The 12,787-nt window shown below is 40.7% G+C and overlaps 2 protein-coding genes across 4 annotated transcripts in view; both read right to left on the reverse strand.

Annotated features, from left to right (window-relative positions):
• Positions 1-308: 308 nt before the first annotated feature.
• Positions 309-9,967, reverse strand: ncapg2 (non-SMC condensin II complex, subunit G2). The gene is given in 27 exon segments (XM_018695373.1): positions 309-374; positions 504-603; positions 743-843; positions 1,040-1,143; positions 1,338-1,472; positions 1,729-1,931; positions 2,092-2,191; positions 3,155-3,301; positions 3,469-3,606; positions 3,788-3,961; positions 4,101-4,254; positions 4,403-4,473; positions 4,562-4,735; positions 5,258-5,355; positions 5,522-5,744; positions 6,003-6,155; positions 6,302-6,481; positions 6,564-6,689; positions 6,763-6,855; positions 6,972-7,128; positions 7,207-7,301; positions 7,419-7,553; positions 7,776-7,933; positions 8,054-8,168; positions 8,413-8,592; positions 9,548-9,660; positions 9,887-9,967. Coding segments are annotated over 26 exon segments (3,444 nt in total). The 5' UTR covers positions 9,626-9,660; positions 9,887-9,967; the 3' UTR covers positions 309-322.
• An 887-nt stretch (positions 9,968-10,854) lies between these two features.
• esyt2b (extended synaptotagmin-like protein 2b) overlaps positions 10,855-12,787 on the reverse strand; it is a 28,467-nt gene continuing 26,534 nt past the window's right edge. For all 3 annotated transcript variants that reach the window (XM_018695386.2, XM_018695385.2, XM_018695387.2), the window contains 4 exons: positions 12,394-12,525; positions 11,877-11,982; positions 11,726-11,775; positions 10,855-11,606 (listed from right to left, as the gene is read on the reverse strand). In XM_018695386.2, coding sequence (XP_018550902.1) covers positions 11,537-11,606; positions 11,726-11,775; positions 11,877-11,982; positions 12,394-12,525 — 358 coding nt within the window. In that variant the 3' untranslated portion in view covers positions 10,855-11,536. The remainder of the gene's footprint in view (positions 11,607-11,725; positions 11,776-11,876; positions 11,983-12,393; positions 12,526-12,787) is intronic.

Below are 12,787 nucleotides of genomic sequence, written 5' to 3' on the forward strand. Positions count from 1 at the left end.
CATCTGAGAGACAAGACTTGAGTAATGTGTGCCATCAAGAAATAAATAAAGATGAGGGACATGGAGCCAGTCTGGAGAATATGGTAACAGACCAGCACTTGTTCTCAGCTTTAGATTTCAATCCAAACCATATTTTTTGAAATCCAAGTCAATGAAGTTGAAATATTTATCATGTTTATCATGTTTTTTCTGCCAGCAACAGTAAGAGTTTAATGCCAGAAGCAGAGCAGATATTATACTTCCTTCCCTCTTCTATGACATTGCCCCCCCCCCCCCCTTTTTTTTTTTAAAAAAAGAAAAGAAAAAGAAAAAAGAAGGGAGCTTATAAATCCAGAATTTCATTCAAGGTCTTCACAGAGGATTCAAAAATAACCCTGTTGGGGAAAAGTATAAGAAGCTTAGCTATTACAGCTCAAACGCTAACAATCAATTAACGGTCTTATCTATTTATCAACAGATTATATAAAGAAAACATATGAACCATCTGATTTCCCTCCTCTTACCTCTGGATGTCTCTGCTGTCTGCAGATGTGACTGCATGTTTGTAAAGCTGCTGGTGTACAGATGTGGCTGCGCTCTTCAAGCCTGCTTTAGATTGCCCCACTATTGAACAAAAAATGTTTGACGTTTGACAGACTGCAATACATCCTTATCGGCAGAAAGAAAAAAATGCTTGATATGAATATTTGAGTTATCCTGCTCATCAATAAAAGCTGCTTAAGCTATCATGATGAATACTCACTGTGTTTGATGACAGACAAGACGTGCAGAACAGCAGCCAGTTCACTCAGACTGCTGATGGCCTCAGAGTCCAGAGATGAGCAGACCTCTGTCAAAAATGCCCTGAGGGAAGTCCAAATCAACAAATAATGCTTTTAAACTCCTATATATTCATTATGTTTAGGTCTTGAATTCATAAAACAAAAATAAATGTGTCAAACTAAACAGAAGAATAAGGTTGACCTGTTAAAAACATCAGAAAAGATGAAGGTGTGTTCAGTCAGGTCCGAGGTGGAGAAAAGGGACAGAGGATGTTTACCTGCTAACAGACGGTGACTTGAGGACAACAGACAGCAGGATGTTGGACAGAGGAGGCATATCTTCCACTGACTCTGGGGTCATCACCCCTTCAGGATGGGTAATCTTTAAAAATACAAGCACAGCAGCTGACACACTAATATTTCAAGCCAATCCACAGTTACCACTTGAGTGTCCTCATAAATCATTCCCTTACTTAAATTGCTTGGGAATACACTCAGTAAATCAGGCCCTTCGTCTAAGACTTCAGTAAAAATGACAACATCTTTTCATTGCTACCATGCTCTGCCAGTTCATACCTTCTGGAGCAAATGTCTATTCTCCACGATGATGACAGCAAAAACAGTAGAGAAGACCCCGCTGAGAGGTGCTCTGTCCCAGGTTTGTGCCACTTGGAGGAAGTCTGACAGAGCAGGCACAGCTGACTGACACAGCTCCAGACAGAGCAGAGACACACAGGAAATCACTTTGATTGAACAAGTTGTACAGTGCTGGAAATCTGACTCCTGCACAGACTGACAGTCTGTTATTAGGAGCTGTGTTCCTGTTGTACTAACAACTACTAGGAAAATAGCCAGTGTTACAGCCATCAGAGATTAAGGAAGGAATAAGCAAGGTTCATGTAAAACAAAAAGTGTACCTAATAAATACAAAGATGGAGAAATATCACAGCAACAAATCGCAGTGTACCCGTTTTCCGTCCTCTGGTTCCTTCCTAAGGCGGCGAGCTAAGAGCTCTATAATCTTTTGAAAGATGTTGGCCACTACACCAAGAATGACAGTGGTTGCATCCTCCTGATTTTCCTGAACCTGGTTGTTGTCGTCTGGTACATAACTATCTGCCACCTCCTTCAAAATTGGCAGCACTGCAGGAATGCAGAGGTAGCCTGTCTCTGAAAAAAAACAAAGGAAAATACTTTATGTAAAAGATGTTTATTTGTGTAAACAATTATTATGCAAATTAACTCTAGCTTCTATTATTCTCTTCAATAAACACAGTATAGCAGCTCCATTGCTTTGTAAATCACTTCAACAGACATTTGAAACACTCACCTGAGAGGAGGATGAGCGAGCACAGGTGTAGGATTTGACCCTTGAACGTTTCGTCGCCCAAACCCACGAGCAAAACATCTCGGCACACTGTCAAGAAGCTCTGGTAAAACGCATCACGGTCACGATGAAGAAAAACGTTCACACTTATGGGAGCAATATTTGAGTATAATGTTTGTTTCTTTTGGTAGCTGGTGGCCTGTAGGAGCTGCCTACAACCCCCACCACTACATGAAGAAGAAGGGCACTGAAACACTCACAGGGTTATTTTCAATATTTCAGCGCAGCAGCCTTGTGTTGACAGGCTGAGAATAATGGTGCAAATAAGGAAATAAACCCATTTTAGTATGGCAGTACGCACAGGAGGAGGCATGTACAGAGTGTGTGTGACTAGAGCAGAGGAGTCTAAATTTACCGAGCAGAACTGAAAGTCCTGGGAGCAGGAGGCAAAAAGCCACAAAGCTTAATGTTCTGGATAACAACATAACCCTGTATTTTCATCTATAGCATCAGTACAGGCTCTGTATTGGGGAAGTAAACGGGTAAGACAAAAATCTAAACTGGCAATTTATGAACAAGGAGACAAGATGTAATTTGCCAAAAGCCTGGACTTGCCTGCAGAGAAATGATCTTGGTTGGATTGACTTTACGATTCGCACAGATGATCTTAAAATAATATATTAATAATAAAATATTTTAGGAAAATACAGATGCACTCCAACAGGACACTCACAACCAAGCAACCATCCATCCATCCATCCATCCAGCCATCCACATCCCTCACAAGCTTCAGCTCAGTTTCACCGTTATGTTTCGTATGAACAGGCACCAGAAAACTGCAAAAACCACACATTTTCCCTATATGCACAAATGAAATGCTGGTGTTTGTCAATGTAGCCTCGCTAGTTGTAGTCTGGCAAGACTCAATAGATACTGAGGATATGCCCAGCATATATTTGTTGGGGCTTAATCAACTCTTGGTGGATGTTTTCCAGTTTAAACTCTACTTAAAAAGAGAGATCCCAGCACATGAGCTGGCTTTTACATAAGTAACAGTAAAGCTCACCTCAGTTATCTCTGCGGCCAGTGGCAGCGACTTCTCTGAATCCTCCCCACCATCGTTGCTGCGTTTAACCAGGAAGGGCAACACCCTCTCAGCGACCCAAGCTGCCATATGCTCCAGGGAGAGCAGGTAGTCACGACCCTCCGAGGCCTTGGAAAGAAGAACAAGATTTCATTTTCTTTTTCTCTTTAACTTCCTTTTGTAATTCAAGGCAAGGATGAACTGATACAACTTTTTCCTCTCCTGATACAGATTCCAATACATCAGTTCAGGATATGTGCCAATGCCTATCCAAAGAATAAAGGAAAACGTAATGCATGAAACGTCAGAAACTCACATTAGTGTTGCAGATGTGCACCAAGACAGCCATGGAACACAAAGGCTTTGAGTGCAGTGTCCAAACTGGGACTGTTAGGATCTTCTGTAGTGGAGCTAAGATGAGTGTACAGCACGGACTGTTGAGAGAAATACCACACTAAATCACATATCTGAGGAGCTTCATTGAGGAGCTATTTAAGAAACAGTGTGTATGTATGGTATTTAAGCAGGAATGCATGGACTCAAAGGGTACACTATTAAAAAGAAATGACTCCAGGTCTGTTGAAGTGTAATAATGTTGAATGAAATCCAACATACCTTCCAGTTTCCTAGAACTGTGTGGAGCTGCTTCAGAGGTCTCTGACCAAGTGCCAGGACTTTCTCTTGCGTTGAGGTGTGGCTGAACAGGTAGTCCAGGTAGGCCAGTGCCAGGTCTGGTTTGGCCTCCACTGTCTCCATGATACGCACCTTTCGACTGGAGTTAGCCTTGTCCTGAAGTTGGCAGAAAGATGACTTTCACAAAAGAGTAAAATAAGAGACGTGTCTGAACTGAGCCTCTCTTTCTTTTCATGAAAATCTCAGAAACCCAACAAATTAATCAAGCATTTAATTTGACGTTGAACTGACTGACCCCTTGCTTGGGCAGAGCTTCAGTGAGCCAGTCGGTGACGAGGTCGAGGATGTCAGCAGCCTGGCCCCAGCTACAGAGGCAGTCTAACAGCTGGCTGTACTGTGTTGGCACAACTCCTGGGTCCATCCTCCTCAACCGGGACAGAACGCCACAGCTGGGAATGAGAATGGAGGGTGAGAGAGACATGTTAGACAGGATGAGGTCAGTAAAAGAGAAAAGCAGAATGGCTGTAAAACATCACATAAGATGTCAACATCGAGTGACAGTGAGACAGAGAGACAAGAAGGTGCTTTACTGCTCACCTGAATGTTGGAACTGCAGCTGGGGGTAGAAATGAGGCCAGCTGTATGAGAGGTACAGTGCATCGCTCATCCTGAAAAAAAAAAAACAAAAAAAAGTCTTATTGTAATACTTGTTCATAGGAAAAATACAAATACTACAACACAGTGCAGCTGATGTACCTCAAAGGTTTGGAAATACTTGGACATGACATTTCCAAACTTGGCGACAGTGTACTTGTGGGCCTCTTCGTTTTGTTTCAGGGCCTTTTCGACACTTCTCCACAGGATGACCACGACCTCCAGCAGACCGGACACAACAGCCACATCTTTCCCCAACATAACAGGTTCAGCCTGCTGAGATGACAAATCTAGATTGGATTTCCATAAACTCAGACACACAGTACACACATACTTTAACATCCTGCCTCATGAAGGCTGCATTTCTCTCATTTTTATGGATATCTTTGGGCTTTGGAGTATTGGTTTGATAAAACAAGCAGTGTGAGGATTAAGTGATGAATTTAGAAAATAACTGCAGATTACTAAATAATGAAAATACTTGGTTGAAATTAGATGACCTTGACCACTTTATTAGGTACACTAAGTGCACCATAAAACAGCTCTGCCACATATTCCACCTTATCAATTTTCATAAGGGCCAGTGAGAGGTTGTAGTTCATGGTGATGTTGTACTGGACTGCATCTTACGTCATATTAAAATGCAGTTAATTAATACTTTTGACAATGTCAGTGTATTGCCATTGTAAAGGTAGAAGAGTTGTATTAGAATGACTTTGAGTTTACAGGTGTACTTCTCAAAGTTTAGTTTGTGGAGTTCAGAATTATCTTCTGTTTTTTAGTATAAGCATCTCTTACCGCGCTGTTCTCCTTGTTGCTATCATTAATCTCAGTCAGGTCGCAGTCAGTCTGGATACAGCTGTTCAGAACACGGCGAATGGCCAACATCAGCTTTACTGGAAAAGAAGAAAGGACAAAAGAGATTTAATTACAGATGACAAACAATATCTGTGCTTACAAATGCAATGTGTCAAATAATTCTGGCTAGTTTTTAATAAGGGTTTAGACATTTCTGTGGATAGAAAACAAGTTGTGTTTCAGTGACCTACACACAGCACTTACTTATGTTAGTTGGGGCTGTGTGTTTGTATGCATGCTGATAGAATTTCCTGGCAGCTGTAGGATTCATCTGCATGAGGGTGATGCACCGACAGCACCACTCCCTCTCTGACTCGTTGACAGGGAAGAAGGACTTGAAGAGCAGATCGACAATGCGCTTGGAGACTGAATGGGAATCGATAGCTAGGCGGGCCAGCAGGTGGTCCATGTTGCACACGTCCCAGAACTGGAGAGTGGTACAAAGGAGAATAAACAACGGAAAAAGCAGTCTCCTTTTACACCTGGCATTAGCAAGCATCTTGTCTCTGAATCATGTCTCACTGTAATTTTGCTGAATTACAGCTGGAATTTCTCCACACCTTTAAATATATCTTCATTACAGATAAAATACTTTTTTAACACCTTTGCACATATGTTGCATCGTGATGCTTGGTGATGTTTTAAATGACGTGTCAAGCAAAAAGAAACCCTGCACATGCCGTACCTTGGCAGCACGTACTGCTTTGACCTTGATAAGCATGTCAAGGAAAGCTATGCGGACTTTCTCCGAGTTGTCGTGAAGGCTGTACTTGAGAGTGGGCAGCAGTTTTTCTAGCAGTGGATGGCTGAGAGCGTTGTCCAGCACGATAGTCAGACACTGGGGAAGGCATTACACAAACCACAAGTCATTAAACATCCTGTTTGCTGCCAATAGCACCAGTTGTGCTAATTCTGTCTGTAGTGGCAATAATCTCCTTTAATTTGGAATCACAAAACATTTGGACAAGAACTTGTATTTCCTACCTTGAAGACTGAACAGCGGACATCAGGGGAGCTGGTGTCGGCCGCCAGCTCCATCACCAGCTTCTTCAGGAAGTCTGTGATAATCATGGGAGGGAGAAGCTCCCAGCACTTAGCCAGGATCTTACAGACTCCTAGAGTGGCATTGGAGCGCACGGTGGGGTGAGGGTCTTCGAGAAGGCCCTGAGGATGTCATGACAGGCAGCGGTTTTAGCTTCACAAACTTGACAACAGAAATCAGTTGAGTGATTTGAATGGTTCTCACCATCGCTGTGTCCAGCTGCTTTTGAATGCTTGCATCTATATTCTCATTGTTCTGATCCGGGTCATTGACTGGAAAGGCATCAGTGAAAAGCAAAGTGGCATTCGCACGTACCTCAAAGTTAGAAGCCTAAGAAAATCAGAAACGTGTTAGACTAGAATAAAATACCATTATGAATGATTTTCAAAATCTGTTTGCATACACTTAAAGCTTTCCAGAGAATGGGCCTGTAGAGATTACAGAGCATCTTGTCCACTTTGTGACAGCCCTTCCTTGTGTGGAAGTAGCTCACAATCTGCAAACATGACCAAGGAGATCAAAAATTAAAACACACACACACACACACACACACACACACATCATATTATGCAAATAATGACTGTAAATAAATTAGCTGGATGATAAGTCTACCTGTCGGACTTTGGCATGGACAGGAGATGCCCTATGAAGGAAAATGGCACACTGCATAAAATCCTGAATGCATGAGCTCTCAATCTGCTCCAGGGAATCTCCACTAGCCTTCTTCCATGCTCTGAAGTAGACCTCCGTAATATGAGTTGTCATGGTCCTGAACAAAACAAGTTAACAGGTATTAACCTGAAGAAAAAATTAACTTCTGTCAAACAGAGTAAAACTGGCTCCTTACTTGCTATAAAACTCCAGCTGGTTTTTGATGGTGCCATGAATAAGCCAGATGAAGTTGATGTTCCAGCTGAAAAGAAACACCAGGAATCGCTTTCCCTGCAACAACATACACATCATCAGGCTGACAGCTCAAAGAAAAAGCTGCAATAATGAGAAAAAAAGAGACAAAGACTCGTGCAAACACATACAGCAGCTAAATATCACTCTACTCACATCATCATTTCTAATGTAAATAGGACGGTGAAAACACTGAAGCAACAAGTCGATTATCTGCTTGTTGTCTTCTGATGTGTAGTCCAGACTCAAAAGCACATCATGGAGACTCCAGAGTCTTTGGATCTCAACACCCTGACAACAGACATAAGATGAGAAATCATTATTTATGCATAAATGATGTCAGGCCCCAAATACCCATGTGCCCATAAGTTCTTTTTAAGCTATTAGTGCTTACCAGATGCTTGTGGAAGATTTATGAGAGGATATTGCTTCTAATGTTATGGAAAACACTTAGTACTGTATTAGAAAATAGAACTGAATTGATGTGAGATACAACTGAGTTCATATACTAACTGGTTTCTTCAAAATGAAGCTCTTCTGCAAAGAGATGAGAAAAGCAGTGCGCCCAAACTTTTCTTTCTCGTCCAGCCCCTTCTTCCACCAGGCCTCACACAGCGTGTGGATGTGGAGCTGCAGAGGTGCCTCTGAGACAGGCAGCGACACCAGAACAGCTGACGGGGGAAGACACAGAGAAAAATCAGAGACTAATTTCATGCAGGGCAGAAGCATATCTGTCATTTTAAAATGGAGAGCAGCAGGCTGCAGAGAGAAAAACGAGCAAGAACACCCACCGTGAAGCTCGTGGGCAATTTCCAGAAGGATATGGTAGGTGTCACCATCTTGTAAAACCTTTAGAGACACTAAAGCCACCAGTGTCACACCATCCACAACAGCCATGACATGTTTCTGATAGAGAAATGTTCACAGAAATGCAAGTAGAGGTTATATGTGACTTGTGGTTCATGAATAGTCTGCATATCAAATCCTATGGCATCAAAATCACAAAACAATCAGAAAAGAAAAATCAATGAGGTAGTGCAAAAAACCGGCTACACCAAATAAATATGGAAATAAAAGAAACCCATGGAAGTAGGTGTGATGCCTTAAAGCTTATGCTACAATACCACATGAACTGACTGACTAAACTCACAGGGTCAGCAGCTGACTCCACCTCCATGCCCTCCTCTCTGGCCTCCTCCCAGCGCTCCGGAGGTAGCTGCTGCAGGACGTCCTGGAGGAGCAAGGCAAGTCTTCCCCACAGAGCCTCCCTCTGGTCTCTGGGCATCTCCTGCACCACCTCCTCCACATCAAAGGGGTCAGCTTTGTCCCTCTGCTCAACAATACAGACAGGAGGAGGACAGAAACAACGTGAGACATATAGCACATACACAGTGCATTTAGGAAGTATTCATACCCCTTCTTTTTTTTCTTTAGACATATTGTTTTGTTGCAGCTTAAACATTTTTTTTTAATGACAAAGCAAAAACAGAGGTTCAGATTTTTTTTGCAAAGTTAGAAAATGTATTGTCCTTGCAGCATGACAACCAACTCTTAAGGAAACCAGGCATGACCCCTTAAACTTAGAATTGAAGTCAAAAAGTTCAAACTTGGTTTCATTAAATGAGAGAATCTTGTTTCTCCTTTCTCAGAATCCTTTGGGTGCTTTTTTTTCAAACTTTGGGGAGACATTTCCATCTGGCCACTGTGCCACTAAGCCCAGATCAGGGGAGTGACGCAGTGAAGGTTGTCCTCCTGGGAGTTTCTCCCATCCTTGGTCACCTTTCTTACCGAGGCCCTTCTCCATGATTGCTTAGTTTGGCAGGGCAGTCAGCTCTAGGTTGTTCCAGGAGTCATGGTTGTTCCAAACTTCTTCCATTTAAGAACTATGGAGGCCACTGAGCTCTTGGGAACATTCAGTTCCCCAGAAAACATTTTGTAGCCTTCCACAGACCTATGCCTCGACACAGTCTTGTCTCTGAGCTCTGCAGAGGGTTCCTTTTACTCTGATATGCGTCGTTAGCTGTGAGACCTTATACAGACAGGTGTGTGCCTTTCCAAATCATGTCCAATCAACTCAATTTACTACAGGTGGACTCCAATCAAAGTAAAATGGTGGACACCTGAGCTAAATGACAACAGTCATAGTAAAGAGTCTGAATACTTAAGTCGAGTGGTGCTCTTGAATTTCTCAAGAACTAAGTTTAAACGCAAGATCTCCTAAAATGCAATCAACTATATAGCTACCTATTTAATATATAAACTTGCTGTATCTTATGTTTACTTACGTGAAGCTGGACAAAATGAAGGAAGTCCTCCACGTTTTCTTTACGAGCGGCTTCTAAAAATGCCTCTCGCTTCGACATGTTTTCAGGTTTCGACGTGAATATTTCCGATAAACCTGCGAAGAAAACACAAAGTCACGTTAATTATTACCTATACCATTCATGATTACATAGCTGACGTTACTGTAACAGCAATACCAATACAAATATGGCAGTTCGGTTGTCGTTAGTGTTTAACGTGTTATTAGTGAACGTTAATCCCTCTCTGTCTGTTGTTAGTGGCACAAGTGTGACTTATAATTATGAACGTATAAAATATGTGCCGATAACTTCATTTGTTACCTTTTTATTCCTAGTTTCTTGAGTCAGCGACAGCCTCCCATAACAACACTAAACCCGCGCAAATTTGGATAAAGTCGATTCCATACGTCATGACGTCGTGCGTCATTTTTTTTGAAGCAGACGTTTAGGTGTAGTTCGCTTCTTCTGACACTTGATGGCGACAAAACACTTTATATGTTCTATGTAATTTTACAGAAAAGATTCTGTACCGGAGTCCTTAGTCTCTACAATGGCGTTTTAGTTGTACACGTGATTTTATTTATTCTACAGGACCAGTCCTCAAGGGAAATAATGCTGTAAGGTCGAATTCAGTGTTTTGCTCAAGGGCACTTCAGCACCACACCAACAACCCACACATAATGTGCAATAGTTCAGCAAATACAACTCCTACCACAAAAATAAGCCTTTTATGCACTGTTACTTTGTATTTCATAAAGTTAGTTAATAGAGAAAAAAAATAAACTAATTGTGGCATGTGCAAAAGTTTGGGCACCCCACTAAGTCAGTTAAAAGTCAGTTTAAGCTCATGAAAAAGTGACAGTGCATTAACATTTGAAGATTATTTGTTGATTTATTTTATAATTTAATGTATGCTTGCTCACAACTGTATCATATTTGCATCTAATATATATAATGGAAATTATTTTTCATGTTCATTGCTGGACACAAGCAAGACAATTTTCAGAAGAGAAACCATTTATTTTTCAAAAGCCATGAGGCATCATATCATTCAAAATAATAAACAAAAAATTACATAGTGGGTTTCTTAAGGCACAGGAAAGATAACAAGAAAAATATTTAAAAGCTCCAACACACAGTTATAACTGCATGGCAAAACATGTACAAGCCTATGACATAGCTGAGCCATCTTAATTCTGGCAGCCCTGCTCATAAAATGCAATAATTGTTGTCTCTGTTCATATTTTTCAATTTGTTCAACTCACATTTGGTTTGAACAACAATCAAAGCCTTATTCAAGTATCCTTTATTCATATTATACAGCACTTGTTCATAGCCCTAAAATGCCTGCAGGTTTTCAGTATCTGAGACAATGTTCAGAACAACCAATATTGCACAAAATCCTCTTAAAATACACAGAGCAATCATTGTTTTCTTTGCATATATGCATTCCATGTTTGTAATCAAGCATAAAGAACAATAAGAGGTAAACAATCAAATAACACTGCATGACAAAAAAATATCAAAGTCAAGACTGCTACTTAAGCCTACTTCTGTGATTGTATCTGTTCCTTTGGTAAGAGTTTTCTCACACGACAAAAACAGAATTCGTCACATTTTAACAAACTGGAAAGAAACCAATAACAGTTTTGACAGATTTCAACATCATTCCCTTTAAGGAAATATAATGCCATGAAAACCCCTGCAAATTCTTCTAACTACGTATTAACAATTTGATATTTACATAAAACACTGAAAACAGAGACAAGGCAGTTAGTGTGTGTCATTACAATATGTTAAAATATCTTCCGATCATGATCATTAATGAAATAATAATAGGAAATGTTTGAAAAACTTACATACATGCTGAAATAACTTCTGTAAACTATATGAAAAATGTTCACAAAAACAACAAAATGATGTGCCCTTAGGTCAACAAGATCACTATATTACAGCAGTGATGTGGTTTCACTATGTGAGGAGGGGGTCTTGAATACTTGTGATGCCTTGAGATGACAATCCATCTTCAGTCAAATCATACCTGCAGGAGAAAACAATCAAATTATATTTTAATTATATATTAAGGCACTAATATAGGCTATTTATTGCCTGAGGAAATCAGTCAATGTTGTGCAGGGCAAAGATAAAATACAAGTTTACCACTGTGTCCATCCTCTTGATATATCCTCCCCACTTAAATCTACCAGCACCTGAAATTTTGAACAGACAAGTTAGAAGGAAAATTAGTTTTCTGAGAACCTGAGACCAGCTCTGCTGCTAGAAAATACTCATAACAACAGGCAGGACTTACCTTTCCTAAGAGCCCTTTGTGTTTGGACAGGATGCTCCCTCCGTTCTTCACCGCTACATCCAGAGTTCTCCTATGGAGTTCCACAATCGATACACTAAACTCAAACCTACAGACACACACACAAGGTACACGCACATTTCATGACCCCAGTCTATCATGAAATAATGACTCAAATTAAAATTGTTAATTAGAAAAATTGGTAATTTGATTAACTGTCATTGTGCCAAATTTGCTGGAATCATTACACACTTTTATGAAATATTTATTACTCAGCAAACAGTTGTCATGCTGGAAAATGAAATGACAAAAAATTTTGCACAATTAAAACTTTTATGTGCTTTTGGTGTAAATGTAGCTTGTACTCTTTCTGTCTGAAGACTTGGAGGGTTCAAGAAAGTCTTTAAGACACCAGCAAGTCCAACAACAACAGCACAGATCGTAATGCTAATGAATTATTTTTGAATTGCAAATACACAACTGACAGGCATATTAAGCTAGTGTTAGTCTCTAAACCCACGTTTGATCATAAACAGGGTTAAGGGTCCTCTTCATTGTGCTGGTCTTCCTCCTCCCCGTCCGACTCTTGTCAGGCAGCAAATAGAGGCGGATGAAGGGATCTGAGCCGTCTTTGGTGAAGGCGATCAAGTTACTGAGGACACACAGGACAAAATTGTTTCACTCACATGTTGCCAGGCACATGTTGTTCAGGTTAACTGTGCCTATTCATTCGTATATGTATTGTTTATTTCCACATAGAGACAAGACGGTCTGCATACTGAAGAGTCTCTGCCCATAAACTGCAATTAACGACTGAGACTTGAGCCAAAAAACAAGGGCAGAACTAAAAAAAAGTCCTTCAAACCAGTATCATTCACAGTAAGAACATTTAAATTCAGTGTCTGATGGCAGTT

Source organism: Lates calcarifer, linkage group LG24, assembly GCF_001640805.2.
Source record: "Lates calcarifer isolate ASB-BC8 linkage group LG24, TLL_Latcal_v3, whole genome shotgun sequence".
Taxonomy (NCBI): Eukaryota; Metazoa; Chordata; class Actinopteri; family Centropomidae; genus Lates; species Lates calcarifer.